This window comes from Balaenoptera borealis (genome assembly GCF_965194805.1).
Source record: "Balaenoptera borealis genome assembly, chromosome: 21".
Lineage (NCBI taxonomy): Eukaryota > Metazoa > Chordata > Mammalia > Artiodactyla > Balaenopteridae > Balaenoptera > Balaenoptera borealis.
This window is the reverse complement of record NC_138880.1, coordinates 31,468,900-31,496,187: the sequence shown is the minus strand read 5'-3', so window position 1 is coordinate 31,496,187 and position 27,288 is coordinate 31,468,900. Positions and strand designations below refer to the sequence as shown.

The window sequence follows — 27,288 nt, the reverse complement described above, 5'->3', positions numbered from 1 at the left end:
CAAATCTCTTCATCCAATTCATGACCTCCCATGCCCTCAGAAAGACCCACGCAGGGTCCATGTGAGTGGTGATGCTTTTATTAAGCAGAAATCAGTGGTGGCGAGTGTCTCGTGCTGCTCTGGGGATGCTTGGTGCTGAAACTAGGCTCTGCAGCAGTGTTTCTTCCGACTTTTGCATTCTGCAGGCAGGATGATGCACCCATGGGTTTTTTGATGTTTGCAGACACCACCCATTTTTTCACATTCAGGGTTTTTCATCTTTCTTCCATTCCCTGAAAAGGAAGGGGAGGTGAAAGAAAAACAAAGAAAAAAAGGCATGTTTAACCAAGCTACCAAAATTCATCTTATATAGCAAGGAACTTCAAACGACAGTCCACAGGGACACAACTGACCCTCTCCCTGTTTTGGCGTGACCTACAAGCTTAGAATGTTTTTTACTTTTTTTTTAATTGTAGAAAAAAACTCAGAAGGGGCCATAAGACCGTTCTGAGGTCTTATGTGTCTGTGGTCACTTTCACTCTGCAACAGAGATGAGTCCTCATGATAGACACTTCCTAGCCCACCGAGCTTAAGATACGTATTACCTGCCCTGCCCTTTACGGAAAAAACGTATTGACCTCTGTGGTATAGTGTCTTTCCTCTTCAGATGGAGAAACTTTAGGTCAGAGAAAGCAAGTAACTTAATTGTGCCACAAATTAGGGACATACTTCATTTCACATGTTCTTCATAAAAGTTTCCTCAAGTGCCTTCCTCTTTCCCAAAAGGGCAAAATCTTACAAGCACACAGCACAAATTAGACAATAAGTGTGGTGGTGAGAATTCTCACTCCTAAATACTGTGTCTTCTATGTCGCTGCAATGAGGGCTGCATGGATATTGTAAATGTCGCAGCCGTGGCACGTAGTGAGCAGAAAGCAATGCGAGAGGAGAGCGAACCTAAATAATGTCTAATGTAAAGAGAGCAAGCGACAGAGAGTCATGAGGAAACAATGAATAAGAAGAGTTTCCATCCGAGTTCATAGCTTTTAGGGGAACTATGTTGTGATGGGAAAAGCATACTCAACCAGGAATTGGGAGACCTAGCTTCTGAGTCCTGCCCCACCACAAATAATGATAGTTTTCTTTTAGGAGCTGCAGATTCTCCTAATTTTTCATAAGAAGGCAAGGTAAAAATAATGATATAAATGCTATTATAAATGTAAGTCATATAGATTTATATTCATATTGTAAATATGAATGAATGTATATGAATATGTCATATCCATATATTTAACCTTATTATTCATATTATATAAATATGAATATATCATGTATGTCAATACCGACATCTCCATCTTCATCTGTGTCTATATTTATATGCATATCCACACCCACATCCACATCTATATCTGTCTGTCTGTTGTTTAACTTCATTACGCTATTCACCAAATAGGTCTGAGTCTCTATCTTCTTGGCACAAAGTGGGATTTACCTTTTATGTGATTAAGGGAGCCTAGGACTTGCTTGGTTAATGAATTTTGAGCAGAACTGCTGTTTCCCTACAGGGCTGGGGCCCTTAATTGCCATCATGAGAGTCCTCAGAGCTCTTGCCTTTGACACAGAGACCAGCAGCTTTCACGATGGTAGCTGCTGCGACAGGAGGGTCGGAGCAGCTACGGTGAGTAGAGCGCCCCGTGGCCGTCATGGGTTGGTATCATTTGAGCAAGAATTAAACTTCTGCTCTTTTAAGATGCTAAGATTTGGAGGTTGCTGTCACCACAGCATAGCTTGGCACGTGCTGACGTATGCATAGGTTTGCCAGGTAAAATGCAGGACACTCAGTTTAACTTGAATTTCAGATGAACAACAATTAATCTTTTAGTATAAGTATGACCCAAGTGCTGCATGGATCATACTCAAGCTAAAAACACTTGTTGTTTATATATAATCCAGTAAGTAAATCTGTTTTCTGGGGTTGTTGAATATTTAATAAAAACATGGGCTTTGGAATCAAACCCACCCGGGCTTGAGTTAAAGTCTTCCTTACATACAACCTGCACGACTTTGAACAAGTTACTTCATTTCTTAATCTCATCTGTAAAATGGGGCTAAAAATACCTACCCCATAAATATTATTATGGGGAATACATTTGGGAAAACACATTAAAAGTTTTGTTGTGTTGATAAAGAGGAAGTGGTCAATATTATTTGCTATTGTATTAGTGTTGCTGTTATTCACACGGAAATGATTTGTAAGCTGTAAAGTCCCCTGAGACTGTTGTCTAGCACCATTACTACTTATAGGTTTACTACCAACTAATTAAGGGCAATCACGGGAGAATATTTTTCATTTCTTTAAGCTTCTCTTTCCTTATTTGTAAAATGGAGCATGTTGTATATGCTATGCTTCTTTCAGATATGATATTGTTCAGTTGTTACATATTTCAGCACATCACTGGATGATGAATCAACTTGACCTTCCCTACTCCAGGCTCCGAGGTCATCCACCATATATCATCCTACCAGCTGGATCCACAGCTTACCTGGTGTTGTCTGGATAAGACATACAAGTAAGAGAAAGAGAAGGTATAGTAGCCTCATGATGGGAAAGGAATTTTCAGGATTCCAGGTAGAACTGGCAGTGTCTGATGTCACACATCAATGGGGGCAGGTGATCTGGGAAAGAGTTTGAAAAATTCAGCTAGAGAGAAAAGGCTTATATCCCTAATAAAGATGTTCGGTTAGGGCCTGAGCGTAACTTGAGGATGTTCAGTGTTTCTGCATTGATTCTCACTTCTGCTTATGGCTCTGAAGTTTGGTGGGGGTTTTTTTGAGAAAAATCAATAAAAACTGAACTCTTTTAGCAGATCATTCATTCATTCACCTTTACTGCATGTCTCTGCTCCTGTCCGTTTCTCCTGTCAGAATAAACACCACCCCCTCACACGTTTTAGAATTTAAAAAGGAAAGGAATTTTGGAAGTTGAAATGATCTCTCCATTTCTACTCTCAAAAATTTTTTGCTACCATTTTAAGGGGAGAATTGATCCATCTTAAGCAAGCTTACCATGCCAAGCTCTTGTACAGACCACCACCAGGTGAGGCTTTAAGGGCTGGAGGTATTACATCAATGTATTCTTGAGTTAAAAGCACAGAAGTATACAAGGTAAACCATTGAAATTTCTCTCCATCTCTTCCTTCTCTTCATCTCAGTTTTGCTTTATAGTGTTTATAGCTCTCTTTTTCACTATATGTAAATTTCTAAAGTAACAAGTCCTGTTTTATTATCTCACATTCTCAGCACCTTGAACAGTGCCTGGCATAGATCAGGTAGTCAAATATTTGTTTATATGAATAGGTCCTAGTATGGAAGAATCAATTTATGGGTGAATGGATAAATGGATGGAGGGAGGAAATAAGGGAGGGAAGGAGGGAGGGAGAAAAGAAAGAAAGGCTCAGACATAATCTTTGGGTTTTGAGGGTCTGGTGAGAGCCCATTAACTTGCTTTATCCAAAAGTGTTTCTGAGCACAGACTCCCACTCACCCATTCCCAATATAATATGTCAAGGTATGTCATAGTATCTAGTCTTCACTCATCCACCTCTCTTCCATCTTAAATAAACTGAATATGTTCTGACATTTTCTCTCTGTCCAGAAGCAACTTAGCAATAAAAGGTTTTCGCTTGTAATCTTTTGATCAGCATTTGAATCTTTCACTAAGTGGAGATCTACTTTAATTTAGTGATGTTGACTTAAAAATAGAATAAGTGTTTGTAATAATCTGCTTAAGTAAGTCATACTTAATTCTACAGAGTAGCTGTGAGGGTTTTACTTCCTTGGCCCCAGCATCAGTACTACTTTTATAATAATAATAATAATAATAATAGAAAAGAAAGTATAGACTAAAAACTTGTGTCCACATTTCCATCTCCTATACTTTTAAACCGAAAGCTATCCTTTTTATTGACTCCCTAAATATGCATGTATTCCCACCCCTTCTTCAACCACGGATGTTTCTCTCCTGAAAACCTACCTTGCAGTTGGCTTCTTCACCCTCCTCAGGCTGTCTGCTGCCTGCCCATTCAGGCAGGGACACCTGAGAACACTTGTCCGTTGCCACATAATTAGGGGTCAGATCAACAGTGGGCAGAGGAAGGGCTGAGTGAGGTCATAAAGGATGTATTATGATCCCCTGTTGACAGGAGTCATCTTGGTGGAGTGGTGGAGTGGTATGAAACCCCCCTGAGAGGGATGAGAGGAAGTGGGGTCTGCAGACACGCCTTCCAAAGGGTTTTGCTGAAAAACTAAGCACAAACAAGATCAAGCTGCTGAATGCTATAGTGTCAAGGAAGAGGTGTTTGGTTGCTTCTAGTTTTTATAGATTCAGTAGAAGGGGACAAGGGGTAGAGCTGGTTTGGGTCTCGCCCACGAGTAAGCAAGGGAAACGAGATGCAGGATCCAGGTGGAAAGGTTTGCCTTGGACCAGAGCATGAGCCCATTTGTTCATGATTCACATGGAAAAGCCACCCTCTTCTTGCTACTGAAATCAGAAGAGTGTTCCTCCCTTGCAAGAGTCATAATAAGACACTTAGAAATGTTATGGCAATAAAACATTGACAGATATTTTAGGATAAAACTTAAAAGTTAAGAAAAAGTTAAAAATTGAAATTCCACTAAAGAATACGATAAAAGTCTAATAAACAGTACAGCCAAATCACACTTAAAAACAGACAAAGTTTGTATGATAATAAAATAAGCTGAAGAATAAAGGTTAAGAATAAAAGGGATGTCAGATACAGGAGGCATGAGACTGAGTTACAACTACAGCCATGGGATTAAAAGGAGGAAAATGAACAAGAACTCAGAACTGGGAACAAAAATGAAACGTTCAAACTAGAAGAAGTAGAATAAGGACTCGGAAAGTCAAGGAAAAGCTTGAATGTTGGGAAACAGATAAAATAAAGTTTTGGTTTAATTCCTGGGCAAAGGAAAACTATCGAAGGGTTTTTTAAGAACATTAATGTTTGAAAATATGATTTATAGGATCTCTTTCAAGCTATCACATAAATTTTGTGTGTGTGGCTAAGGAAGAGATTTGAGAAAACTTAATGTAACCCTACAGACAGTGAAGACTTGGGTGATAGGAATAAAATTCCAATGGAATGATTTTACTCCTTCCTGCATTTTGGGGCAGGAATCTTTGTGGAACCCGTGAAACCACAGGGCACAGATGGCATGCTCTGCCCCTCAGCCTGAGGTTTGATCTCCACCCAATAAATCCCAAAGTAGAGTCTTGAAAGGAGAGCCTTTCACATGACACTGAGCCCAGGGACCCTCTGAGGGAAGGGAAGCTGGCAGGTACACCCTGGGCTTTTGTGTTAATAAATAAATATAAAAATGTGTACAGTATTCAACAATACTGGCTATTGCCCATTATTTTGTCTGGGCTCACTGAACAAATCTGGGTTTGGGATCTTTGGTGCTATACCCTTCATGCCCACAGCATATAATTTTTAAGTAGTAACATAAGGCTTCCGAGTTTAAGAAATAAGTATCTTAACCAAAACAACAACCAAAAGCCATGAGGAAACATCAGACTGATTTAGCACTGAGAATCAAAACGTTTATTCTAGGAAGCTCCTCTCCAATTGGAGAAAGTAAGATAATTTATAAAATGCTGCTTAAGCATAAACATTGAAGGCAACTGTGCAGGCACTAAAACAGCACTTAGTTTCCATTTTCCTTACCTTGTGTAACTCTGCCTCACTATTTTGTCTCATTGGGAGAGAACTGCTGAGACCAATGGACAATGTTGTCCCATGGGACTTTCTGTGATGATGGACATGTTCTACATCTGTGATGACCAATATGGCAGCCATTGGCCACATGTGGTTATCAAGCACTCGAAATGTGGCGGATGTGACTGAGGATCTGAATTTTAAATTCTATTTACTTTTAATTAATTAAAATTAAAAGTTAAATAACCACCCATGGCTAGTGTCTACTGTATATAAGACAGCACAGGCTTAGGCATCAGAGCAATAGTACTCAGCTCAAGGTTAGACCTTTCCTGGTCCACAGCCATCTCTTTTCCATTCTTGCTGCCTATCTGAGTGCCTGGCCCATTGTAGACACTTAGTATCTGAAATGAATGTGTTTCTATTTGTCATTGTTAACACTATTGGTTTCTTTTCCCCCGTGGTTTGTGAATTCCTCTCTCTGCTTGGGAGATACCAATTTACTAGAATGTCAGAGCTGGAAGATACATTACAGCCATTCCAGTTCAGGAAGTCTAGTCTAGTTTGGCTGTGATGACTGACTGTTTCGGGAGTGCTGTGTTGCGAAAGATTCTGAGGCTGCATGAAGCCATCTCGCCAAGAGTGAATGTCTCCATCTGTGACTGCGTGGCTGGGAGGTGGGTGTAAAGAGGGGAAGGGTGTGTTCCTGCCATCTATTGCTGCAAAACCAGTCACCCCCAAACCTAGTTCTTTTAAAAATTGTTACTTTATTATTATCTCTCACCATTCTGGGGATAAATTGGACTCAGCTAGGTGTCTGGAGCTGTCAGATGCTCATGGGTTGGCAGTTGGATGGGGCTGGAATTATCTCAAGGCTCATGCACACACCCGGCACCTGGGCCGGGATGGCACCTAGCTGGGGACCGGAACATCATCTTGGGCATCTTTGTTTCTCCAGGTGATCTCTCCTCGTGGTCTCTCAAGCAGTGACTTCAATGCAAGGCGGGCTTCTTACACAGTGCCTCAGGGCTCTCATGGCCCATGTGCTGGGAAGGAAAAAAAGCCAAGTGATAGCTTTACCCCCTTCATGACATCAGAGGCTCTTAACATCACTGTGACCATCCTTTTAGTTGAGGAAGTCACCAAGGCCCTCTCGGGTTCCAGGGGAGGGGGACAGGGACCCTACCTCCTGATGGGAGAAGCACATGGTTCTGGAAGAGCGTGTTTGGGAAACATCGTGTGCCACATGCAGAAGACGAGTTGAGACATGGGTGCCAGATAATGACTCATTTTAGAAGATGAAACCCAAAGAGATTAACTGTCTTCCCCCAAACCATCCAAGACCAGTTCTGCTGCCCTGGAGAGAGTCCAGGGTTGGGTCTGACCTCACTGGTCAGGAATAAGGAATGACAATGAGGAGCAATTGCAGACGCACCTCCCCACCAGCTCCAGGAGACAGAGAGGGCCTTCCTATTTCTCCTATGCATCAACCTGTGGGTTTGAGACAGCTAAATGCCAGTGACTAGCCAAGGATGAAGAGCAAGGTGAATTTTTTTTCCAGTTTTTATTAAGATTAAGGGAACCCGGTTACTGGCAGAAGTGATGTTTGCATCTTTCCTTCTGGCTCTAATGGCATGCTCTTAGAACATGTAACAGATCCACTGAACCAGATGTAAAGAAGCTTATGAGCAAATGCCATTCTGCTTCCATTTGGGATGCAGAAAGCTAATCCATAAATGGATTCCTTCTGACACTGGGTATGGATGAGTTTGAGCCAGGTTGAATCTGTCTCTATTTGGTAGCCTTCCCAGGACACGTGGCCTGTGTTTAAACTGTTCCCATTGTGATACTTTTACGCCCCCAATTCCTTGTCCTCCCGACAACATGCGGGAGACAGAATGAGGCCAAAATGATTTTCAGTCCAGTATGCCTGGGGCATATTTGAGGCTGGATATGAATCAGGACTCAGTTAGTCCAAGAATCTCCATAGATACCCTTGGTGTTTGACAGGACAGAATAGGTTAATTTTTGGTGCTGAGAGAAGGGAGGGAATGTGGGTTTCCTTCAACAGGTAAATGACTGCATGACAGTTGAATTCTTATGCAATATTAAGGTTCCTGTGAACAGCATCTTAAATTCATCATTGACTAAATTCTATAGAGATGATGAGCTTGGATGGCGTCTCGTTTCTCATCTTCTGAGAAAGAGGACGTTGGGTCAAAGTACCTGAATAGATTGTCACTTCCTTGGAGTCATTTTTATGCAAATGAAGATTCTAGGAATGCAGTTTTGTGACCTCAGGTTATTCATACATTATGATCATTCAAGTCCAGAACTCAGGTGACATTTGAAGGCATTGAAGACAACTCAATGTTTTGTGGGGAAGCAGTTTGTACTGTTTTTGTTAGGATAGCTCTTTGGGGGATATGTGATGGATTAATAAAGAATTTAACCTTGAATCGTAGGAATCAACCTTCAATAGCGTAGATTTATTCCTTGTCAGTTCTATTGTGGAAATATCTTTTGGGGGTAAGGATCTTCCTGGAAGATGTGTGAAATCACAGAATGCAAAGAGCATGTCCCAGCCCCCCACACCCCCATCCAAGGCTGGACTTGTTCACAATAAACCCAAACTACGAATCTGAAATAAATGGGTCCTTCTTGTAACATTGAATCCAGGGCACTTACTGTGGGAGGGGAAGTTGGCGTATGAATCATGGGCACTTCTGTGAAAAAAATATAAAGTTGGGTAAAACGTTGACAGTTTTTATCATTTTTTTCCTCCATGAAACAAACACAGGTTTGGATCTTTTGAGCTGCTAATTTTATGCTCAATGCATGATTTTAAACTACTGGTATATTAGTTTCCTGTAGCTACTGTAACAAATTGCCACAAGTTAAGTGGCTTAAAGCAACACATATTTATTACCTTGCAGTTCTGAGGATCAACAGTCCCAAATGGGTCTCACTGGGTTAAAATCAAGGTGTCACCAGGACCGTGTTCCTTCTGGAGACTCTAAGGGAGAATCTTTCCCTTCCTTTTCAAGCTTTAAAGCTGCCCACATTCCTTGGCTTGTGGCCCCTCCTCCATTGGCAAAGCCAACAATGGCTGGTTTAGTGTGTCTCATGTTGCATCTCTCTGACACTGACCTACCTCCCTCTTCCACATCTAAGCTTCCTTGTAATGAAATGACAATGAGCACATCCAGGTAATCCAACATAATCTCCCTATTTTAAGGCCAACTGATTAGGTACCTTAATTCCATCTGTAACTTTAATTCTCATTTGTCATGTGTCTGTCCATTTGGGCTACTAAAACAAAAACACCACAGGCTGGGTGGCTTATAAACAACAGACATTTACTTCTCACAGTTTGGGAGGCTGAGAAGTCCATGATCAAGACAGAGCAGGTGTCTGGTGGACGGCTGCCTTCTCCCTGTGTCTTCGCATGGCAGAAGGGGCAAGAGATCTCTCTGGAGTCTTTTTCATAAGGATACTCATACCACCCATGAGGGCTCCACCCTCATGACCTAATGACCTCCCAAAGGCACCATCTCCTAACACCATCACATTGGTGACCTCAACTTGCATTGAGTGAAAAGTTAGTGTAAAGAGCCAGAGAGCTGCTCACACATGCAGGATAAATCAGCAGGGTTCTTGATTTAACCACCAAACCCTCCGGAGGAATTGAGAGCAGGGTGAGGTCAGCATCCTCATCCTTCCCCTTGCTGTCTACGGTCTCTTTCTTTTGGTGTTCAGTCCCTTCTTCCTGTGTTCCGCGCTATATTGCCTTCATTGAATTGTGCTTTCCGTAAGGACTTGTTTTTCCACAGCATTTACTTGCATTGCATCGTGTCCACATGGAGAGACACGCTTTGTCCAAGTCAGCTTTGTCATTCAATTGATAATAGTTTATGAAGCAATGTCTCCCCTCAGTGACCAGCACATACGTGAACAGGACAAAGTCCACGCCCGTAGAGATCTCATAGCCCAGGAGAGAATTAGAAGTTTATCCACATGTGCACAAGGCATATAAGTAAGAAGCATAAACCAAAAGGAAGTGGGGACTTGGGGAGAACAGAGGAGAGAGGGGTTTCCCCCTGGACAGGTCGGTTGTGGTTTCCCGAGGGAGGTGGTGATCTGGTGGGACTGGACCAACGGGGTGTGTGCTTGAGGGGTGATGTGGGTTAGGTAGGGGCACCCTGGGGCGGGAAGCAGGAAGGACAAAGCACACATCATTGGACAGCACAAAGAGAGGCTGGGGAAGGTCAGGTGACCCCAAGGAACAGGAGCATGCCACTGTGGTGTCCCAGATGGTTAGTACGGGGAGCTTAGGAGAGCGCCCTCAAGGGTTTCGGTGGTCGCCTGTAATCACTCACCACACAACAACCGCACTGGCCAGAGGGCTAGAGTCTTTGCCTTTGAACATAGAAGTTGAATCTGGTTTAAATTTTATAAGATTTTTTGAAGGGCGCAGTTTCTGACCACTTCTGTCACAGCCGTTTCTTCGCCTTCTTATTATCTCCTCTTGCAGCATTTTACCCAGTGCCAGAAACAGGTGCTGACCTGTCTCATATTTGGAGGGCACTGGAACAGTGTACAGACACCTCCATTTCAATGGCAGCTGTGACGACTTCTTGTTAATTGAGTAAAACCTAAAAAGAAAATGAAGAAGGCAAAAGAGTGTCAGAAATAGAAGCACGGTCTCAGAAAGGCCACCTGTGTCCCCTTTGAGTGAGTGCCCAGGGGCTTTGTTTCCCGAGGCTGTGGCTATGCCATCACGACAACAAGACGTAGGTCTAGGATGATGTGGATCCAGCTTGCAGACAGTGACTGGCCGAGGCTCCAGTGGATCGTCACTTTTCCAGAACCAGACTGTGGGAGGCTCTGACGTGTGACTGAGGAAACTAGGACGTGAGGAGGGTTCTGTGCGGGGTCAGCTCCATCACGAGAGCAAGGACCACCTCGAAGCTATGCTACGCCAGCTTTCACACCATGCCAGTGGTTTCAGAGTCAGAAACAGCCAGCAGGTGTCCATTTTTATCGTTTTGTCTTCCAACTCATTTAGATGATCAAGTAGTCGAGCTGAGATAGGAGCAAAAGATGCAGCCGAAAGTGAAAGAATTGTTTAAAGAGAACTCAATATCGAAATAACTTACAGTTGAAAATAACAATGGTTAAGAAAAAAAGAAACGCTTGTGAAATATTGTCTCTACTATCTCAGAATTCTCTCAGATCTGGTCTGTGTCATCCTTCCTTTACCCCTCCCTTTGTGGCTTCCTTCTGCCCATCTGCCTTTGTATCTTTCTTACACTCCTGTTGTCCTAACTCATTTTCCTCCCTCCCTCCCTGCTACTGTTCTACGTGTTGGATTATCACCATAAAACAAAACTGATAAAACAAGGGCTTTTCAACATAATTTCTAACATCTAATCAGTTATCTCAGGTCTCAGCCTCCCCATTTCCTCTCTCCCTCCCTCTCTCCTTCCTTTCTTCCTTCATCCTTTCATCCTATTTCCATAGATACCAAGGGTAAGATGAAAATTAGGCATCCAATGTTGAAAACTGCTTTGGATGCGCCGCCTCAAAACCGTGAACCGAGGGTAGCACTTTCAGGGACATGTCCTGGAGGACCTTCCCGCTGAGAAGGCAAAGCATGGAGTGCTTCAAACTGCAGTTCCCCAAGTCCAGGCTGAGCCTTACTATCTTCTGCAATCCTCTGGTTACCCAGAGACTCTACCCTTTAAATATAAAGATTTATTTATTAATTTATTATTATTTTTTTAATGGAAATCTTTTTTCTTTTTTCTTTTTTTTTGATGTGGACCATTTTCAAAGTCTTTATTGAATTTGTTACAACGTTGCTCCTGTTTTATGTTTTGGCTTTTTGCCCCCAAGGCATGTGGGATCTTAGCTCCCTGACCAGGGACTGAACCCATACCCCCAGCATTGGAAGGCGAAGTCTTTACCACTGGACCGCCAGGGAAGTCCCAATTATACAGATTTATAAAGCAACATTCTGCACTTCTGTCCTTGGACGAAATCAAATTTCTTGCCTTTATTGAAAAAGAAGAGTCGCCTAACAGAGGCTTTCTCTGTTTCCTCCACATGAAAAACAGTGAGGAGATGGACTTAGGAGCTGGTGACTCACTCGTAATGGCTTAGAAACGGCTGGGAATTGTGCAGGAAGGTTTTCAGACTCCTTCCACACCAAAGGACACGGTGCTGGGTTCTCATGAGCAATCCACACAGTTTATTTAGTCTGATCGTGTGGAGACAGGGAAGAGGGACAGAGAGAGGGAGAGACAGAAGAGAGTGGCTATCCTATCCCTCCCATCTGCTCACCCCTCCGGCTTCCGGGGCCCAGCTTACCCGACACAGGCAACAGGAGGAGCACGAAGAGGGTCGCGAGGAGGTAATGGAGCCTCATGCTGGCGTCTGGGGAGCTTTACAGCAGCTGACACTGGAGAGGAGGCTGGGCTTTGCCCTTTATAAAGGTTCCAAGTTACCGGGAGAATTCAGTATTGCTACAGACTTGGTAATTACAGAGCCTCTTCCCTGTGCCTCATGGGAATGGCATTTAGAACACAAAGCAGGGTCAGTCACCCTTAGGCTAATCAGGCCATGGGAAGCCCCAGAAAAACCTTTCCTGCTGCCCTTGGGACCAGAAACTTCTTCCTGCACTGAGTTCAGCTGAAGGGCGGGGGATGGGATGAGGGGCGGGGCCTGTCTCGCCTGGGGAACAGACTTCTTGCTGCTCATTTGCTTGCCCCTTGGAGCTTTGAATCTGCCCACTTTGTTTTTTCCTGAGAGTCTGGGATTGTTTCAGGCCAAACTAGGAACTAGTCCATCCCAAGGCAATTTCAGTCCCTGGGCATGAAACAGGGCTTGCTGAAACCCAGCGTCCCTAGAGATAGTCACATTTTTCCAGGCCCAAGGAGAGCTTTGGAACACTGAGGGAAGAGAGACCCCCACCTAGGCTCTTATGGGATGGCAACATTGATGTGAAAGTCTCCCAAAATGTGTCATCATCTCAATGGGACAGGTGGTGGCGCAGATGGGCGCTCCATTTCCTTTCAACAGAGAAAGCCTGGAAGAATGATGCTCTCACCGGACGCATCTCCTCCGTCTAACATCACGAAGCAGGGACAGCCGTGGAGATCCCTTGACTGGGTTACTCAGGGCGACATCCGTCACTAAGTGACTTTAGTGTTTGAGAGCCCGTGGCCTGTCTGCTTCTCAGAAATGCCAAAGCTCATGATCGAACTTGCCACTTGGATCTTGCGGTGAAGCTCGGAGTGGAACTGCAAGTCCTTGATGCCCCCTGGGGGACCCAGTCCTGAAGGAGCCCCTGGATCTTCAGGCCTGTTTGAGGTCTCCCGCCGTGGCGCAGAGCCTCCGAGCCTCAGCAAAGCCAATGGAGGCCGCCGGGAGTGGACAGAGCCCAGTGCCTTGCGCCCGGGGGTAGGGTTTTTCCAAGGGAAAATAGGTTGTATTAATCGTGAGTCCTTCCACTTTAGCTCTAAATGATGTTTGAGAGAGATGGACATCTACTTATACATAATTATCTATAAATAAAATATGTATCTGTTTATGTATAGATTTTGCAAGCAAAATCTATACTACAGGGTCAATTGGATAAGTGCTATAATACAACACTGGAAAAAGAAGTAAAACTGAATCGTGGTCTACTTTCTTCTTTTAAAATGCTGTGTTTTAAAGATCTATGGTTTGCAGCACAGCAGAGATTTTTTTTTTAAAAGGAAGCTGACGATGCTGTCTTATATGCAAAGCCGGGCATGGCTTTCCACAGCAGGAAGTCTCTGAAGGGGAGTGAAAAAGATGGCTGGAATGTGTGTGCCGTAGGGAGTTTCAGAGGAGTTCCCCTCCAAGCTTCTGGTGTACTCACTAGTGGGACACAGGGACACGGCCCTTGTCAGGAGTTTTGATGACTGCAGCTGCTTCTTTTCCTTGGCAAGTTCTAAGGAGAACTCCTTTGCAGCTATGTTTATCCTGGAGATAAAGCCAAGGAGCATTTTTGTCCATCAAGGTAGGATCCTGTTGCTTCAGCAAGGAGGTCACACACTAGTGAAAATATGGGGTGTTTCACCAGAAACCAGAGCTGTAGTTATAGGATTGGGGGAAGGGTTGATTTTAGGTAAAATCTAAATGAATTGTTAGTTTTCACAGGCTCAAAGCAAAACAAGGCTGTGTGGAAAATGGTTACCATCATGCCTGGGCTGAGAGGTAACTCATGGTCCCATTCTTTAAAGGAAAGATAAAGGCTGTGTCCTCAACCTTTTTTCACCTGTGACTAGGAAGTTGATGCAGTGTCTCTCTGGCAAAGTGGCTCAGTTCTCCAAGCAAGAAGGGGTGTCCCACTTCTACAGATACGCTTTTGAACAGCCAAGTCCTTCACATCTACAACTTCACAAACACAAGTGTTCTCTGCACAGAGCCCTTGATGTTAATTAGCTGAAGCAGTTTTCACTGGTTCCCATCTCTTGTGGGCAGGGCCGGCTTCACGGCTTGGGACAGTCACACAGGGACCTGTCCTCAGAAGGGGATCAGGGCTGGGTTTAATGCTCTGCTGCCACCATTGACATTCTTAATAGTTTTTTCTTTGAATTTATCCCACATTTACATTTTGTACTGAGCCTTGCTCAACAGCCAGCCCTGCTTATGGCCACTTTTATTCAAGTTATCCCATTAAATTCTCCTAAACGAATCCTCCAGGTAGGTATGACCCAATTTTACACAAGATTGTCTTGAGGCCTAGAAAGACATGTCTAAGGCCACAAGCTACTAAGCCCATTAAAAGCCAATTAAAATTGGCTGCAAAGCCAATGAAAAGATGTGTCCAAAGCCACAAGCTACTAAGTGGCAGAGATGTAACTTGGAACAAAATCAACCTCTCTTCAGATATTCCTAACTACCCCATACAGTCACCATGGTGTTCTAAGAACTTTGCCAAGACATTCTCCTATAACCTCTGTCAAATGCCAGCCTTCTGTGGTGCTACTGTCATCTTCTCCAGCCTCAGAGATCACTGGAACTTTAAAAGTGCATGGTCTTTTCAGTTTGTTCATTCTTTCCTTTGCTGTGCAGAAGCTTTTCAATTTGATGTATCCCACTATTTACCTTTGCTTTTGTTGCTTGTGCTTTTGGTGTCAAACCCCAAATCATTCTTGTCAAGACCCATGTCTAAGAGCTTTTCTCCTAAGTTTTCTTTTACAAGTTTTGTGGTTTCAGGCTTTATGTTTAAATCTTTAATTCATTTTGGGTTGATTTTTGTGTATGATGTAAGAGAAGGGTCCAATTTCATTCTTTCATACGTGGTGGTCCAGTTTTCCCAACATCATTTATTAAAGAGACTGTCCTTTCCCCATTCGTGTATTCTTGGTAGTCTTGTCAAAGATCATTTGCCCATATATGTGTTTTATTTAATAAACCTATATAAAGGTTTATTTCTGGGTTTCGATTCTGTTCCATTGATCTCTGTGTCTGTTTTTGTGCCAATACCTTATTGTTTTCATTACTGTAGCTTTGTAATATAATTTGAAAGGGGGAAGTGTGATATTCAGCTTTGTTCTTCTTGCTCAAGATTGCATTAGCTATTCAGGATCTTTCAAGTTTCCATACACATTTTAGGATTTTTTTCTATATCTGAGAAAAATGCCCTTACACTTTTATAGACTATTATTTTAAGTTTAATTCATATTTTTTCATAGGAAAAGGAATAATAACTTTGTTGGAGCCAACTAAATTCCTCATTAACATTCACTTGATAGAGCTAGAAATAAAACTGAATATTAATTTGATCATAAAAGCACTCCTTAATTCTTCAGAACATACTTTTCAGTAACTTGGAAATCCACATTTACTAACACCACTTCATAGTTCTCAATCTATTCTTTTTAAATTTTTAAAATAAAAATTGTATATATTTGAGGCATACAAAATGATAATTGAATATACATACACATAGTGAGATAATTACTGCAGTTAAGCTACAATTAATACATCTTCTCACCTAGTAAACATGTTTTTTGTTTCTTTTTGTGTTTGATTTATTTTGCTTAGCATAATGTCCTCCAGGTTCATCTGTGTCGTCACAAATGGCAGAATTTTCTTCTTTTTATGGCTGAATAATATTCCATTATATTATATTGGAATATAATATATTCCACATTTATTGGAATATATTATATATTATTATTATATCCAATATATATATTCACATTTTCCTTATCCATTCATCTATTAATGGGCATTTAGGTTGTTTCCATATCTTGGCTATTGTGAATAATGCTGCAATGAAGATGAGGGTACAGATATCTCTTTGAGATTCTGATTTTATTTCCTTTGGGTATATACTCAGAAGTGGGATTTTGCTGGATCATATGGTAGCTCAATTTTTAGTTTTTTTAGGAAAACTCCATACTGTTTTCCGTAATGGTTGGATCAATTTACATTCCTATCAGAAGTGTACAAGGGTTCCCTTTTCTCCACATTCTTGCCAATATCTTTCATCTTTTATTTTTTTTGCTAGTAGCCAACCTTACAGATGTGAGGTGATACTGTGGTTTTGACTTGCATTTTCCTGATGATCAGTGACATTGAGCATCTTTTTCTAAACCTGTTGGCTATGGCAGGAAAAGAAACAATCGATAAAATGAAACAATTAACAAAATGAAAAGGCAACCTACAGAATGGGAGAAAATACTTGCAAATCATATGTCTAACAAGGGGTTAATATACAAAATGTACAAGAAACTCATACAACTCAATAGCAAAACAACAACCTGATTAAAAAATGGGCAAAGGAAATGAATAGACATTTTTCTAAAAAAGACCTACAAATGGTCATTGGAATTTGGATAGAGATTGCATTGTATCTGTAGTGGCTTTTGGTAGTACACCTTAAATTTAAAAAAATAATAATAAGAGCTTGACCTTGTAGGAGGTAATGAATGTGGGTGTAGATTACTGCCACCTGTGGCAACTCCTTGTTTACATAATGCTGAGATGCAGAACTGTTCTCATTTTCCTACTTGCTTGGAGGGTGGGCATACACCTGAGGCATCTTGTAATTTTCTTTTCCCCCCCTTAATGAACCTAGTGAGAGCTCTAACAATTGTGTTGATCCTCTCAAAGTATCAGCTTTTTAAAAAACTTTTTCTACTGTTGTTCAACTCTTCTATATCTGATACTTTGTCTGCTTTTTCTTTTCATGACAAGCAGAGAAGTGCTGAAATACCCAATTGTAATTGTTAATTTGTCTGTTTCTCCTCTTATTTCTATAAGTTTTTCTTTAAGAATTTTAAAATTCTGTTGCTAGGTACATTCTGATTCAGTATTAATATGTGTTCTTTTTCTTTAAGATTTTTTTGATGTGGACCATTTTTAAAGTCTTTATTGAATTTGTTACAATATTGCTTCTGTTTTATGTTTTGGTTTCTTGGCCCCGAGGCATGTGGGATCTTAGCTCCCTGACCAGGGATCGAACCCACACCCCCTGCACTGGAAGGCGAAGTCTTAACCACTGAACTGCCAGGGAAGTCCCTTAAAATGTCTTCTTGATGAATTAAACACTTTATCATTAGGAAAAATACCCGTCTTTATCTCTGGTCATACTCCTTGTCCTTAAAGCTACTTGATTTATAGTCAATTAACCAAATAGCCTACTCTGTTTTCTTTAGATTAATGTTTCTGTAGCATATCTGTTTCCATCCTTTCACTTCTAATCTATCTTTGCCTTTATATTTGGTTTCTCAAGTGGGTTTTTAATAGATAGCATATGTCTGGGTCTTATATTTTTACTGAAGTTGTTGCAGGAAAGGGGACCCCTTCCAGGGCCCGAGAGTGGGCTCTTGTCTAACACTCGGAAATGAATTGTCTGAGAAGACACACATGCTGACAAAGCAAGAGACTTTATTGGGAAGGGACTCCCTGGAGGAGAGCAGCAGGGTAAGGGAACCCAGGAGAACTGCTCCACCATGTGGCTTGCAGTCTCAGGTTTTATGGTAATAGGGTTAGTTTCTAGGTTGCCTCTGGCCAATCACTGACATAGGGTCCTTCCTGGTGGCATACACATTGCTCAGCCAAGATGGATTCCAATGAGAAAGATTCTGGGAGGTTGGTAGGACATATGTTCTGGCAACTCCTCTCTTCTTTTGACCTTTCCTAAATTCTTCCAGATGGTGGTAGCTTGTTAGTTCTGCGTTCCTTACCAGGACCTCCTGTCGTAGGATAACTCATGCAAGTAGTTACTATCTTGCCTGACCAGGGCAGGCAGTTTCAGTTGTTAGGGTGGTTCCCCTAACAACTTCCCCCTGAGAGACTTCATACTCAAGATACTTCTTGGAAATTGAGGCAGAGGTCTTTCTTCTGTAACTATTTCCTGCTGAGAGTGGGTGTAGTCCTGCCTAGTAGAGTTGAAGTCTCTCTCCACCTGATCTAAATCGACATATTCTGTGCCCCAAACCGGCATTTACCCTTGTAGTAGCAACCATTTAGCCTTAAACTGTTGGACTCTGTCAGAGATTAACCTGGTAAACAGTTGAAACAGACAGGGGCCAAACAGGAAGCCTACCAGGGTGGTCATCGCCAGGCCCAGAAAAGGAAGGCAAAATTTGGGGTGAGGGCTGCAGGCTGTGACTGTCTTCTGATAGTTGGTGGCGAAGTGACAGGGTGGTGCTTCAGGAATGTTGGGCTCAGCCTGAAGTTACCATCCTCCACCTGGGCGGGGGTCCCTTTTCTGCAGAAGAACTCAAAAATGTTATGTATACTCCTTGAAGAGGAACCAGGACTGTGCCCTAAGGCTGCACCACCCCTGATCGCTCCTCCCCTGTTTCTGCATCCACTCCCTTTCCTGATTAGCAACTGTTTGAATCTGCCCTTTGGAACTCAGAGAAGGTCAAGTAGGCTGAATGAAGCCTACATCCTACAAACAAGAAACAGGGGACACAGAAAGGCTTTATACTCTGGAGCCCCACAGAGTCCTGCGCAGTTTCAATTCAGGGAACTGGGGGACAACGGCTCTGGCCACTTCCTGCTAAAATGGGGCATAGTCCTGCCTCAGTTTGGAGAATAGACACTGAACTGGAAAAATTTTTGAGTTCCAAGTCCTGGATGTGAGTCTTGTATGATTAAAATCTCAATCCCTTGGTCTGCCATTTTGGTGTAACAGACCCAATTAGAAGTAGTTGGAGGAGTGACAACTGGAATTTTAATAGACAAAATAAATCTTATTCCCTGAGGAAATCAGAAGAATAAGCCTGAAACCCAGTCTGTACCTTGCACCTTGGGGAGACTTGTAGCCAGGTAGCCAGTTGTTTACTTTTATCTAAGTAGGTTTTAACTTCTGATGTGGTGTTAACTTATGCATAACAGGAGCTATTGGCCACCAAACATCTTCTTTTATTTATTTATTTTATTAATATCTGATCTAAAACAACTTCATTGTCTAAAAATTTAATAGCTACAAGAGGATACCTTGAAACCATGAGACTGCAGCTACCAGCTGCCAGCAGGCATTGTTTTGAGAATGGCTGGTGGCATCCCAAGTCTGACACAGCTCAGAAAACTCAAGTTCTTAGCAATATTTGCTAAGTATTCTTCTTAGTTCTTAGCAAGAACTTGTCTGAAATCACGTCCATAATGCCTGAACCACATTGGATGTCTGAACCACAGCTACTCCATTTTGACTTAAAGTTGCATTTCTCTCCTTAATGGCCAAAGTGGATGTCAACGTTAATGATTTTAGTGCTTTTCTAGATATGAGAAGATGCAAGAATTTGGGCTCATAAAAATCTTCTTCTGACAGTATCTAACTATCTGAAGGCCTGTTCTGCTAGTTTTTCCAGAGCACAGAGTGCTTAATTCCTGATCTCCACCCTGAACTACTTTCAGGAGGTGTTGAAGGTCAGCAGTTGCAGCAGGTCATGATTTAATCCTTGTAGAGGTAGATGGCAAGTGCCAATGGCAAGTGCCAATTTGTAGGTGACAGGACATCCTCATGGTCGTAAATTTGACCATGCTTTGGGAGGCATTTCATGACCATTTCATCCCACGGTGCCAGGAATGCTCATTCCCAGGTCTGGTGAAGATTTCGTTGATAGGCTACTCAGTGTGCTATTACTGGACTAGGCCTTACTAGTAGACAAAAGTCTTTGGACCACCTGTCTTAGTAGTCTATTTTGGTCCAGGAAAGTATTCCTTCTTGTTGCTTCTCCCCATATCTAGAGTTACACTATCACAATCACTGATATGAAATTTTGCTTGTTGCTCTGATTGAGCTGGAGTAATAGAGAAAAATTTATATTTATGGCCAGGGTCAGAGCAGGTATTATTAATTGGCTACGTGAGGGAATCCCACTTAGTAATATCAACAGTGGCTTGAACAAGACTATAATTTTTTCTTTAAAATAAATTTCCTAAGGGCTAACCAATTAGAGCCTTGGAATGAAGAAATCCACCAAGGTAACCCAGAAGTACTAGACACAGGCAACTCTCCACAAAACCAACAATTGGAACGATTTTTAAAACTAGCATAGGATCATGCCTATGATAGAAAAACATTTGATTCATATGCAAGCATCCAAGAAGTCAAGAAAACATTATACATGATCATATGAATCAGGTTCAGGATCTTGGGCAAGCTGTCTACCTCTGATGTTGTCTTCTTCTCAACCTGTTGTCAGTGTAGTTTCGCCTCGGTTTGAGCATGGTTTTAAGGTGATTTTGAGGTCAGCCATCCCCTCTATAGGTCTGTCCAGCGCAGGGGCCCTTTGTGAGTGGAAATTAATCCGAGTCAATTCCCTTCAGTTTCACTGTGCATGGGCTATGTAAGAGTACCTGATAAGGGTCCTTCCATCTAGGTTGGAGATAGTTCTTTAAATTATGTCTTTTCCAGTATGCAAAATTCCCTGATTGCAGGTCGTGGGGCATCTGATCTTCATCCAAAGACAGATTACTGAGATAAGCTTCAGAAACAGACTTAGAGTGTCCTTTTAATAATTCAATTAGAGGGCTTCCCTGGTGGCGCGGTGGTTGGGGGTCTGCCTGCCAATGCAGGGGACACAGGTTCGAGCCCTGGTCTGGGAGGATCCCACATGCCGCGGAGCAACTGGGCCCGTGAGCCACAATTACTGAGCCTGCGCGTCTGGAGCCTGTGCTCCGCAACAAGAGAGGCCGCAATAGTGAGAGGCCCGCGCACCGCGATGAAGAGTGGCCCCCGCTTGCCACAACTAGAGAAAACCCTCGCACAGAAACGCAGACCCAACACAGCCATAAATAATAAATAAATAAACAAATAAATAAATAATTCAATTAGACTTTACACTAATATAACATAACAGCAAGGAACTATGTGGGAGGTGAGTCTTTGTAAATTCAGACCTCCATTAACAAAACTGGAATTTAATACTCACTGAAACATAATCCTTTTCTCTCTAAAATTACCCTCATTTTTTACCAAATATAACGAAATTAAGACTAGTTTGTTTGCAGAATAGGTCTGATCTCAATAAACTTGGCCTGATGATTTATATAACTGTAATTGATCATACGGACTTTTTTTTTCTTTTTTTTGCTGAATCTTTTATAAGAAGTCTCAGGCTGAACTTTTAAAAGACCTCTCCAGGCTAGGAAAGTCAAGCCAAGGGCTTATCACAGATTTTGCTTAACAGATCTAGGTGAATTCATCCCTTTTCAAGGTCACCAAAATACCTTGAGATTTCTGTACCTGTTAGTGAGTGGCCTTCCTAATTTATCTGATAAAGCTGATGGGAACCTAAGAGTTTCCAATGTCTGGAGAAAGCAGATAGAGAGAAAAGATAAATGTGTCAGTTCTGCTTACAAACGTATAATTTACCAAATTACTGTAAGTCATAATTAGTTTGAGGGGAAGGTTTTCCTTCCACCTGGAAAACACAGATTTAAACCAGTAATTTTTCAGTTAGAAACCATAAAGTTTATAACCATATTCACCAGTTCACTCATTCCTATGTAACTAATCCTTTTTATTAACAGCTTTATGAAGTCATCAGGTTTCCCATTAGAATTTTTCAATTTCTTACCCAGTTCAGCTTTATGGTCTGAAAGTCAGAAACTTATATTTATCCAAAAGTCCTTTCTATAAATCCTCTTGAAGAGGAAGCATTTTTGCAAAGGCATCAGAATAAAACCATAACTAAAGAAAATGATAAAAGAATTATAAGAAGGTACGTTTAAAATCTGATTACAATGCAATTGACAAAGAAATTTGATTACTGTCGTGACATATAACACTTTAAGATAATAACTAGAATTATGACTGATAACGTTGTATCAGGACATATCACATTTTTAGGAATCCCATATAATTTCTAGAATATCTATATTAGTAACATTTAGCATACAATACAACCTAAAAAGATTTATTACTCATTTGACAACACCTCCTATCTAATTTAACATACCAAATGAACCTAATTAGTTTAATATCTCTCTTTGGGATGTTTCAGGGGCCCTTTGAAGCATCCCAAAGTTAGCTAGAGGTCAAAGAAACTTCATTACAATTTGATTTGGAAAGTTTTGTCAAAAAAATATCAAAAAGGTTTAGAACACTCAGTCAGATAGGATCAGGGGGACCCCTTCCAGGGCCTGAGAGTAGGCTCTTGTCTAACACTCAGGAGTGCATTGTCCGAGGAGACACATTTGCTGACAAAGCAGGAGGCTTTATTGGGAAGGAATGCCCGGGTGGAGAGCAGCAGGCTAAGGGGATCCAGGAGAACTGCTCTGCCACAGGGCTCGCAGTCTTGGGTTTTATGTGATGAGGTTTGTTTCCAGGTTGTCTCTGGCCAATCACTCTGACTCAGGGTCCATCCTCGTGGCGCACGCATCATTCGGCCAAGATGGATTCCAACGAGAAAGATTCTGGGGGTTGGTAGGACATATGGACTGGTGTCTCCTCTCTCCTTTTGACCTTTCCCGAATTCTTCCTGTTGCTGGTAGCTTGTTAGTTCTGCGTTCCTTATCAGGACCTCCTGTTGTAAGATAACTCATGCAAGTGGCTACTATCCTGCCTGGCCAAGGCGGGCAGTTTCAGTCAGTGGTTCCCCTAACAAAATGACCATCTCTCTCCTTAAGATAGTGTCTAGAATCTTAGCATCACACTTTATTCCATCATGTAGAGCCAAATTTCCATCTGGTATCATTTTCCTTCTGCCTGAATAATTTTTTTTTAATATAGAACAAGTTTGCTGCTCAGGAATTTTCTTAGCATTTTGTTGTTGTTATTAGTTTTAAAGTTTTTACTTTATTTGAAAATAATAGACTTCCTTTTTGACAGCAGTTTTAGAACTGAATGAAACGTACAGAGGTTTCCCATATACTCTCAGGAGCTCCACCCCCATCCTGATGCCCCTTGCTGGTTTTCTGTCCTGGAAATGAGGATGTCCTGTGCTGTTTGAACACTGACCCCAGTCTCTTCGACTCAGAAGAATTGCTGGTCTGTTTGGGTTCTTCCTCTCTGTGCTTTAGCCTGGAAATCTGTCTCCTGTAGAGGCTGGAGACTTTATAAGTTTCACCTCATTTGTTTTCATCTCTCCTCAATCATGGTCCTGCACTGCTTGTGTCCAGTGTCTGAAACAGTGGTTTGACACATTTTGTCTGGTTCCTTAGCTGTATACTGTAAGAGGGCGGTTCCCGCAGCAGTTCTTTTTTTTTTTTTTTTTATGAATCGTGGGGTCCAAGCTCTTGTCCTTGAGTGTCAGCTCCCCTCTTCCTACGAGCCCAGTTCCTTGACTGGGGGTTAGAATGGGAGGCAATGAGCCTCCCACTCCATTGGCTGGAATCATTCCGTATCAACCTCTAGAGACCACTAAATAGTTAGTTGGAGCAATGGCTCCAAGGACTTGGAATGTACTTCAACTCACTAAACACTTGTTGAGCAGCTTTTGTGTCAAGACACTTAGGCCAGAAGTGATTAAGACAAGGTCCTTGCTCTTCAAAATCCTTCAACCAAATATGGAGATTGGAAATATGCAAATGTATACAATGCAAAAATTAAGCAAGACTCAGATGGAGCAATTAAGTCAGAACCCTGTGGTGAGTCAGAGGAAAGATTGTATTTGTTTGGGAAATCAGCTGTGTTTTCCAGAAGGAGGTAGAATTTGAGATGGCCCCTGAGAGGTGGGTTAAAGTTTGGAGACAAAGCTAGGGGAGACATTATATGCCAGACATGAGGTCAGCCAGAACAGAGGCGAGGATGAGAGGAAAACCAATGGAACGGTCGAGGAAGAGTCAGGCTTCCCACTTCTCTGAGGTGTAAAGTGTTCAGAAGGACCTGGGAAAAACCCTGAGTGATGCATTGAAGTTTCAGAGGTAGATTTTTTTTTAACATCTTTATTGGAGTATAATTGCTTTACAATGTTGCGTTAGTTTGTGCTTTATAACAAAGTGAATCAGCTATATGTATACATATATCCCCATATCTCCTCCCTCTTGCGTCTCCCTCCCACCTTCCCTATCGCACCCCTCTAGGTGGTCACAAAGCACCAAGCTGATCTCCCTGTGCTATGCGGCTGCTTCCCACTAGCTATCTATTTTACATTTGGTAGCGTATATATGTCCATGCCACTCTCTCACTTCGTCCCAGCTTACCCTTCCCACTCCCTGTGTCCTCAAGTCCGTTCTCTATGTCTGCGTCTTTACTCCTGTCCTGCCCCTAGGTTCATCAGAACCATTTTTTTTTTTAGATTCCATATATATGTGTTAGCATACGGTATTTGTTTTTCTCTTTCTGACTTACTTCACTCTGTATGACAGACTCTAGGTCCATCCACCTCACTACAAATAACTCAATTTCATTTCTTTTTAGGGCTGAGTCATATTCCATTGTATATATGTGCCACATCTTCTTTATCCATTCATCTGTCAGTGGACACTTAGGTTGCTTCCATGTCCTGGCTATTGTAAATAGTGCTGCAATGAACATTGTGGTACATGTCTCTTTTTGAATTATGGTTTTCTCAGGGTATATGCCCAGTAGTGGGATTACTAGGTCATATGGTAGTTCTATTTTTAGTTTTTTAGGGAACCTCCATACTGTTCTCCATAGCGGCTGTATCAATTTACATTCCCACCAACAGTGCAAGAGGGTTCCCTTTTCTCCACACCCTCTTATCTTTGATAAAGGAGGCAAGAATATATAATGGAGAAAAGACAGCCTCTTCAATAAGTGGTGCTGGGAAAACTGGACAGCTACATGTAAAAGAATGAAATTAGAAGACTCCCTAACACCATACACAAAAATAAACTCAAAATGGATTAAAGACCTAAATGTAAGGCCAGACACTATAAAACTCTCAGAGGAAAACATAGGCAGAACACTCTATGACATAAATCACAGCAAGATCCTTTTTGACCCACCCCCTAAAGAAATGGAAATAAAAACAAACAAACAAAAAAAAACAAATGGCACCTAATGCAACTTAAAAGCTTTTGCACAGCAAAGGAAGTCATAAGCAAGATGAAAAGACAACCCTCAGAATGGGAGAAAATATTTGCAAATGAAGCAACTGCCAAAGGATTAATCTACAAAATATACAAGCAGCTCATGCAACTCAATATCAAGAAAACAAACAAGCCAATCCAAAAATGGGCAGAAGACCTAGATAGACATTTCTCCAAAGAAGATATACAGATTGCCAACGAACACATGAAAGGATGCTCAACATCACTAATCATTAGAGAAATGCAAATCAAAAGCACAATGAGATATCACCTCACACCAGTCAGAATGGCCATCAGCAAAAAATTAGACATAGATTTGAAGGGGAGAGGCTATAGCATATAGATGAACTGGAAAGCTCAAAATGGGTGACGAGAAAGTGAAGAAAATATTTCAGGAAGAACAAGGAGTCCTGTGTCACTGGGGTGCAAAATTTGCAAAAGAGGAATAAAATCTGATAACCCTTGGAACACTAGTTTAGATCCCCTTGTGGATTGCTCTAGAGATTATACTTTATTTGAATTAAAGGTGAGTCACCAGCACTTTCTAAGTCGCCTGTTTGGTAACAACTAACACAATAACCAGAACTATAAGAAAAAAAAAAGTCAGGCTTCTAATTTTTTTGTAAAAAATCTTTAATTTGATTTGGCTTCTATAGACTTCGAGGGAGCATTTTCACACTTGGCAATATTCTCATCGTGCTTCTGGATTTTTCATTTTCTCCTTAGGCAGCATTTTCGACCACTCTGGGAACAACGGCCTGAGGGTGTCTCCCATGCAAGGCAGCCAAATAGAGCACACCGGCCACCCCGTATTTTGCAATAATACTTTTGTAATATATTTATGATTCCTCCACTGCCTGCAATGAAGAAACGGAAGCACGGGAAGGTTTTAGGAAGTGCAAGACCTAGGCTTTTGGAATTCCTCAAATAACTGATCTGTGGCCTTTCTTTTATTTCTTTTTCCTTTTTCTATACCATCAGGAGTAAAGTAGAAGGTGGGACTAAGCAACTAACAATGTGTCCACAGGTTCAGCTCAGCCATAAACCGCCGAGGTGCTGAGAAAGTGGCATGACCACGGGCAACCCCCTCGTGAACTGACACCTGGGAGGCGGGGGCCACGGTGGTCCCCCGGGACTCTCTAGAGGCCAAAAGACTCTACCACCAACCACTAAGCTAATAAAAGAGAAGTCTGTGCTTCTGTTCTCAGATTGTCAATTTTTCCTCTTGGTATTAAAATTTTACATCACTTTCTTCCTGTCTCATTAGCAGGTATAACAGCCTTACATAGAAGGGGTGGCTTTTGTGAGCTGGTTTTTCCCTTAAGAGTAAATCAGAAGAGATCGAGACACTTACTTTAAGGTTCTTAATGGTCTTTGTCAGAAAGAAAAAAATTGGTTATGTCTAGTTCCCAGACAATAAATCTATTTGGTCTAAAATTCCCAGAAGAATGGGGGGTGCTGACTCTGAATTATATATTCTCAATCCTTTCAGCCCTCTCACTTCCCAGCCCCTCTTACCTGGAAGAGGCAGCAAGAACAAGAAGACCAATGCAAAGAGAAGGTAGTAGACCCTCATGGCTGGCCGGCTTCGCAGCTGCGACTGGGCAGGAGGGAGCACCGGTTCGCTTTATAAAGGCTCCAGGTCCACAGCCACAGGGAGAAGCATTCAAAAGCTGCAATTCCTGTAATATTACAGCTATGACAATATGACGTATTTCCTGATGCTTCATGCCAACGTATCTTACAAAGCAGACCACGCCCATTCCTCCCAGGAGTTAATTACAAACCTAAGGGGGACACAGAGCTTGATGTGGGCACAGGGCTGTCCTGACGCCTGTAAGCTCTGGGTGCTTGTGCAGGTCTGGCTCAGATCTGGCTGTCAGCACAGGTGCGAAAGACCTGCCTGCTCCTGCACGGAGTCCTAGGGCGTGTAGCTGGGAGCTCACCTGTCTCCACCGTGGTCCTTCTAAGCTTTTCCCTCTTCCTAAAGTCCTGGGAGAGCCCGAGGGCCACTGGGAAGCACATCAGTCCAGTCCAAGACTGGTATATTCAGAATCTAGGTGTAAACTGG

At 42.1% G+C, this 27,288-nt stretch overlaps 2 protein-coding genes across 4 annotated transcripts in view; one reads left to right on the top strand and one right to left on the bottom strand.

Annotated features, from left to right (window-relative positions):
* Positions 1-2,513, top strand: part of LOC309619436 (uncharacterized protein) — a gene marked incomplete at its 5' end in the record, with an annotated part of 176,284 nt that extends 173,771 nt beyond the window's left edge. Inside the window, 2 exons of the mRNA XM_082374633.1 lie at positions 1,545-1,657; positions 2,428-2,513. Coding sequence (XP_082230759.1) covers positions 1,545-1,657; positions 2,428-2,442 — 128 coding nt within the window. The 3' untranslated portion in view covers positions 2,443-2,513. The remainder of the gene's footprint in view (positions 1-1,544; positions 1,658-2,427) is intronic.
* Positions 63-27,269, bottom strand: LOC309619433 (beta-defensin 33-like). Of its 3 annotated transcripts, XM_082374628.1 has the most exons (7): positions 12,090-17,775; positions 8,406-10,372; positions 6,502-6,763; positions 4,013-4,283; positions 3,046-3,339; positions 2,523-2,655; positions 63-272 (listed from the first exon to the last, which is right to left on the bottom strand). In XM_082374628.1, exons 6-7 carry the CDS (start codon positions 2,578-2,580, stop codon positions 142-144), a joined length of 189 nt encoding a protein of 62 aa, XP_082230754.1. In that variant the 5' UTR covers positions 2,581-2,655; positions 3,046-3,339; positions 4,013-4,283; positions 6,502-6,763; positions 8,406-10,372; positions 12,090-17,775; the 3' UTR covers positions 63-141. The 3 variants fall into 3 exon arrangements, with proteins under 3 accessions (XP_082230754.1, XP_082230755.1, XP_082230753.1); XM_082374629.1 differs by lacking the exon at positions 3,046-3,339 and having other exon boundaries at positions 12,090-17,774; XM_082374627.1 differs by lacking the exons at positions 63-272; positions 2,523-2,655; positions 3,046-3,339; ... (1 more) ...; positions 6,502-6,763; positions 12,090-17,775 and adding exons at positions 26,736-26,913; positions 27,164-27,269 and having other exon boundaries at positions 9,056-10,372.
* Positions 27,270-27,288: the final 19 nt, after the last annotated feature.